The sequence below is a fragment of the Tupaia chinensis genome, unplaced genomic scaffold (assembly GCF_000334495.1).
Source record: "Tupaia chinensis unplaced genomic scaffold, TupChi_1.0 Scaffold139245_1, whole genome shotgun sequence".
Classification (NCBI taxonomy): domain Eukaryota; kingdom Metazoa; phylum Chordata; class Mammalia; order Scandentia; family Tupaiidae; genus Tupaia; species Tupaia belangeri.
The window spans coordinates 28148-34316 of NW_006199134.1; the positions used below are offsets into that span (position 1 = coordinate 28148).

The 6169-nt window shown below is 55.5% G+C and overlaps 1 protein-coding gene across 1 annotated transcript in view; it reads right to left on the minus strand.

The window, feature by feature from the left end:
• SLCO2A1 (solute carrier organic anion transporter family member 2A1) overlaps positions 1 to 6169 on the minus strand; it is a gene marked incomplete at its 3' end in the record, with an annotated part of 126230 nt that overhangs the window by 6393 nt on the left and 113668 nt on the right. The window contains 3 exon segments of the mRNA XM_027765677.1: positions 1643 to 1779; positions 5394 to 5492; positions 6015 to 6147. Of these exon segments, the coding sequence (XP_027621478.1) occupies positions 1643 to 1779; positions 5394 to 5492; positions 6015 to 6147 (369 nt within the window).

Consider the following 6169-nt stretch of genomic DNA (forward strand, 5'->3'; position numbering starts at 1 on the left):
TTTCGCTGTCTGTCTGGTGAGCCCATGTGCCCATTAGCAGCCCCGGGGCCTGGAGCCGTCCTGGCTGGGCATCTGCAGCTGTGAGCTGCCCGGTGTGTCTGCACGGGAGGCGTCCCGAGAATGCTCTCGAAGCAAATAGCAGCTGCATCTTAGTGAGCTCAGAGCTCAGCCGACACCAGGCCTGTGCCAACACCTCCCACGGTACCGGTGGGCACATTAATTCCTCTTTGAGTTTCTCGTGCCTGATGCCAAAGCTGTCTCCTGCGCCCACTGCCGTCTGCCTGGCACGGCTGCACCTCTGCTGCCCTCAGGTTGCAGGGCCTCTGGCTTCCGGGACACTCCAGTCTAGGGTGCCCTGTTTACACTTCTCCCTTCCTGCCTCTTCCTCGGGGTTGCTGCTTCCTCCCGGACCTGAAGCAGAGTCTGGCTTGAGGCTCTGTCCTAGCCCCTCACCTGCTCCTTCTGGGCGCACCACCTCAGAGAGCTTGCCTACCTCTTCTGAGCATGCCAGTCCCAGCCTGAGGTCCCCAGCTCTGATCCACCACAGGCTACAAGGCCCCAAGTTCTGGCACCCCCAGGGTCCTCCAGGGAAGTCCTCACCAGGAACGGCTCTCCCGTTCACTGAGGCCTCCCCCATGCCGGACACTGTGCCCAGTGCCACACGCACTGTCCTGGTCTCAGTCTCCTCCCCAGGTAGGTACCCTAATTACCTTGGGTATTTTAAAGAAGAGGAAGTTTAGGAGCAGAGGAGCTGGCCGAAGACCCCTCGTGAGCTTACAAGTGGCGGCGCTGCCGTCAAACCAGGGTTGCCTGACCGGTGGCACCGCAGTGTGCTCCAGCCTCCGAGGCTCTCCCCGTAGCGGGCAGAGGCCCTGTCACCCAGCCCCTTCCCACAGCAGGGCCTTGATTCACACACCTCACTGCCAGGTAGCGAGCTGTCTCTCACTCGAAACCTCAGACCTCGGTCTCCTCCACCTGCAGTCCAGCTCACTCCTGAGCCCCCGCCCCCTCTAGGAACATCTGTCCACACCGTGGTCCCCGCTCTGACGGCCACTGACCTGCTCCTCGGCTGATTCCTGCCTCTACCTGGGCCTCCACGCTGCCGCTCCCCTAGACGCCACCCCACACGGCCGCCTGGCCATGGCAGTGCCCAGAGTTTCTGGGAATGGAGCAAGTTTAGGTCCCTCAGCTGAACATAAGGTCCCACTCGGACTTCTCTTCCTTGCTTCATTCTCCTTTTCCCAGGAAAATTCACGGGAGCCAGCCCTCACCCTCCCCAGAGCTGGGAACCTCCTTGTTCAGTTTGTCAGGTTCAGACGTCCATGGGCCCGACCGAACGGAAAATGGGCCTTGCCAGGCCACATAATTGCACTTTACTGGTCTTCTCTCGTTAACCCAATTTTGCTGAACTCAGTGTTTCTCAAACTATGTTTCCTGAAACCCTCCCAATTCTTGAGGTAACCTGGTGAGGGAACACTGAGGCCACACCACGCTAGAGAATTCCTGGCTCCCTCAGCTCGCCAAGCCCCTGAGAAGTCCTGCAGAGTCGGCTCAACCTGCCGCACTGTCAGCACTGTCCACTCCCCACCTCCCCTGCCGCTTAAACTCCTGTAGGCAGAGCCATTGGCTCTTAGACCCTCACCTCTACTCCGCTGGGCATGGTTCGAGGAAAGAAGAAAAAGGGGAGGGAGGTGAGAACCAAGGAGGCTGAAGAAATCAGCAGGCCTAGCCACCAGGCTCCGATCCATCGAGGGTCACCTGGGCTCAGATTCACCGTCGCTGGAGAGAAACAAAAGGGTATCGGTGTTGCTGAACGAACGGTGGCTTCACCTCACTGGGAAGACAGTCTGATTAGGAGACCTTTAATTGACTTTCCTCCCACGATGGAGAGGCAAGCCATGAGCTAGAATGTGCTCAAGACCACGTTCTCTGTTCCAGCCACCTGGTCCTCCCGGAGATCCGAAGCCACTGCACAGGGGCAGGACATCAGAAAAGCCCCAGACTGACAGGAGCAGCAAGTCCACCTCGTTACTTTGCTTCCAGCCTTTGGAAGGAAGAACTGCGAAGGGAGCAGGCCCTCCTGAGGGTTACCACAGCCAGAGCCCACTCTTCTGCTGCATTTTCTAGCAAATCACGAGGCAGGGGTTATGCCATCTACCTCTTATCAGTCAGGAAACCGAGGATTTGAGAAGATAAGTCCCTTGTCTGAAGCTAAGGCTAGTAAGTGCCATTTCACACGTCAGTTTTTCTTTTCTTTTCTTTTCTTTTCTTTTCTTTTTCTTTCTTTTCTCTTCTTTTTAAAAAATTTTTAGATATTTTTGCTATAGGGTGCATGCACTTACTGGAGAGACAGAGACAGGCAGATAGAAAGTAAGAAATCACCCCATACACACTCAGGGAAGATGACCCCACTGCAATCCCTTCTCCTCCATCCTCCTCCAAGGATTTTGTGCATGCGTGCATGTGTGCCAGGTGTGAATTTCAAGCCACCATGTACAGGATTCGAACCATGGTCAACCACATGGGAGTCCAGCTCCTTAGCCACTATGCCATCTGCTGGCCCCTCATGGGTCAATTTCAAACTTGTGTTTTCCTGGTGCCAAACCTTCATTCTTTTTTAAAACATTAATTAATTAATTACTTTCTTCCTCCAAAGGGTCCTCACACCACAGTGCACCCCCATTCTCAGTCAGCCTGCATCATGCACACCAGGGAGGGCCTGGGACGCGAACTCAGGACCTGTCCCGTGTGTGTCCTGTTTCTTACCACTACGCCACGGTGCCCCAAGCCTGCACTCTTAAACACTGAACTTGACTGCTTTCCAGCTTTGTTGATCCCTGAGAAAGGAGGCTCCATAACCCTTAGGAGCCTGAGGAAACAACGATCCGTATCTCTAAGGGGTTTTCTCCTGGCAGTTCTCCCACACACATAGGAAGGTCTCTCCTCGTGTCTCTCAGTGTAGAGAAACCACATGGGAGCAGAGGGAGGGAGAGATAGCAGACCAGTCCTCAGACAATGACGAGAACCCCCGGACACCATCCTGGGTGGACTGGGAGCTCAGCCAGTCTCTGTGAGCAACCAAGAGCCAGGAACCAATCAGGCAGTATCAGCCAAAGAGCAAAGATGGCTTGATCCTGAAGCAGAAAACTCCCCCGGCTTTCTACTTTCATCTGAAGTACAGGCATGTGACACTGTGGTCTGGCAGTCCTGGGGTCAGGAGTCTAAACACAGCAACACGGAGGGCTTTAGCACCGCCCAGTGCCTTGTGAGACAGGCGGGCCCTGACCGGTGTGCCAGCAATGGTGGGACATTTTCTTCCTGAGGGTCTGGCTTGGTCCTGCCTTTGCTGAACGGGACACACATGTTCTGATGGACGAGAACGTCACATACTGGTGGCATACTCCCCACGATTTTCCCCACCCTTGACTGTCTTCAGGTAGCGTCTTCCCCCTGGGAAGACCGTCCCTGGCTTGGTCCTGCCTTTGCTGAACGGGACACACATGTTCTGATGGACGAGAACGTCACATACTGGTGGCATACTCCCCACGATTTTCCCCACCCTTGACTGTCTTCAGGTAGCGTCTTCCACCTGGGAAGACCGTCCCTCCCACCACTACCTGCAGAAACCCCACCTGTCATGGCTCTGTGTAGAACATCGTGGCCCTCCTGATTGTCTTAGCAAGAGTGTTTGGGCCAGCAGGTGGCAAGATGGTTAAGGCAGTGGAGTTCCACATGGCCAACCACTGTTTGAGCCCCGGACCTGGTGGCTTGGAAAATCATGCCAAGTGCATGTATGTGAATGCCCAAAGTCCCAAGAGGAGAATGGAAGAGAAGGGGTTGTAGATTGGCCATCCTCCCTGGCGGGTGATTTCTCACTTTCCCTCTCTCCATCGCCCTGCATCTCACTCTCTGGCAAGCACATGTGCCCTCTGGCAAAAACCTAAGGAAAGGGGGGGCTGAGTGGTATAGGACCTGCTCGCAAAGGCAACAAGTCCTCGCTGGGTTCCCCCAGGGCTGGCTCTCTGAATGGTTGCTCGGTATTTTTATCTGAGTCCACGGACTGTATTTTCCCATTCTAAGACACACAGTGATCGAACTCATGTGATGTCTGGAAGATGGTGCGCTCACATCTACAAACGTCTTCCTGAACTTTACAACAGCTGTATTTTTTTCTGTCATTATCCTATGTTACAGATGACAAAACAGAGGCAAGAAATACAAAGTGACTTCCTCAAATCATTCAGCTGGAAAGAGGCAGAGCCGGGACCAGGCGAGAAGCATCGGCAGGCCCTCCCCCGAGATGGGTGTGCTTTACGTAGTGTTTCTGTTTTTCCTGAAGGGCTCTAATTAAATGTTTTTTAAGCAATCAGTAACATCTTAGAATCAAAGGATTATAGGATTATTTTTTGGAAAATTTTTTTAAAAAATATTTATTTAGTTTTATTAATTCATTTATTTTAATTTGTCCAGACAGTGGGAGGGGAGTGAGAGAGCAAGCTGCCTGGTCTGGGATTCAAACCGTGGTCAGCCATGTGGGAGTGTCCAGCATCTTAATCACCATGCCACCTGCTGGTCCCCTGATTATAGGATGATTTTAATTTTATTTATTTATTTGGTATTTTTTTTAGTGCCAGAGGGTGCATGCACTCTGTGGTTGCGACCCAATTCCTTCTTCATTTCTCCACCCCGTGGGGACTTTGAGCACACGTGCACACACCCCAGAGTCGGGATTCAAACTATAGCTCACCCTGTGTGATCTAGCCCCTTTCATCACAAGGCCTTGGTACTGGCCCCAGGAATATTATTATTATTATTTATTTAAAGAGAAATTGTTGCTATGGGGCACATGTACTCGCCAGAGAGACACAGAGAGAGAGAGAGAGACAGAAAGAGAGAAAGTGAGAAATCACCTCCTGGGAGGCATCGCCATACCGCAATCCCTTCTCCTCCAGTCTCCTCTCGGGACTTTTGGCATGCATGCACACGTGCTCAGCGTGAGTTTTAAGCTGCTGGGTCCAGGACTTGAACCGCAGTCAACTATGTGGGAGCCCAGAGACGTAACCATTACACCATCTGGTCCCTCCTAGGATGATTTTCAGTGCCACCATGACGGGCAACTGCGGTGCAGCACCCAGGCTCCGGCCTGGGCCTCATGTGCCCCACAGGGAACTGTTGAGCGCAGGAAGTGCGTGTGCCTCCTCGGCTGTTCCCCACAGCACCCAGCGCGGCCCTGCAGAGAGGTGCATGCACGCAAACACACGAACACACATGCACACACGCACACACGCCTGCTCCCGGCTTGCGGAGGGAGGGAGGAGCGTGGCTGGCATGTGGGCGGGAGGGGGCCGCTTCGAGGCACTGTGGTGGGGTGGGAGCTCTCGGCGCACGCTCACCTGTGTCGACCCTGCCGTAGTCCACGAAGACCTGCAGCATGACAGAGCCCAGCAGGTACCCGAAAGCCGGCCCGAACACAGAGATGGCAAACAAGATGGCTGGAAGGGAAGCGAGTGGAAGGACGCTGAGGGCTGCCGGGGTTGGGCGCGCCCCGGCGCTCAGCCCGAGGGAGGTTCCTGAGATGGCACCACCTGTCCCCTGGCCCTGCGAGCCCACACCCCTAACAGCTCTCACAGCCAAGGCCAGAACCACCCACCACCCCAAGACGTGCAGAGCCAAGGCCGGCGTCCTCCAGCCAACCCCAGAGACACCTGCGAGTCGGGTGGGGACGGCCTCCACAGTGTGCTAAGAACACCAGCCTGGGGTGTGAGTGGGCAAAGCGCCCTGCGGAAACAAGGCTGGTGGCCCTGGGGGGAGCCCGGGGGCCACAGATCCTGCCTGGTGTGGGACGAGGGCCCTGGGGATGCCCAGCATGGCTTGCTCCGAGGGAAAGCTCTGGGTATCCAGATGGTCACTGGCCATCTGCTCCACAGGGGCTTCTGTGCGGTCACCCTGCCCAAGCACAGGCTCTGGAAGGACCCGGGCCTCAGCACCCCACGGCCTCCCCAGCTGGGCCTCACCGATGTACAGAGGTGAATTGGTGGGCTCTGAGAAGTCGTCCACGTAGGAGATCCCGAACGGCTGGATGGGCACGGTCCCGATGCCAGCCAGCAGCTGGGCAACCACCATCAGGCCCCACACGCTGCTGGCCTCCTTCCCGGGGGCCTGGGGGGCG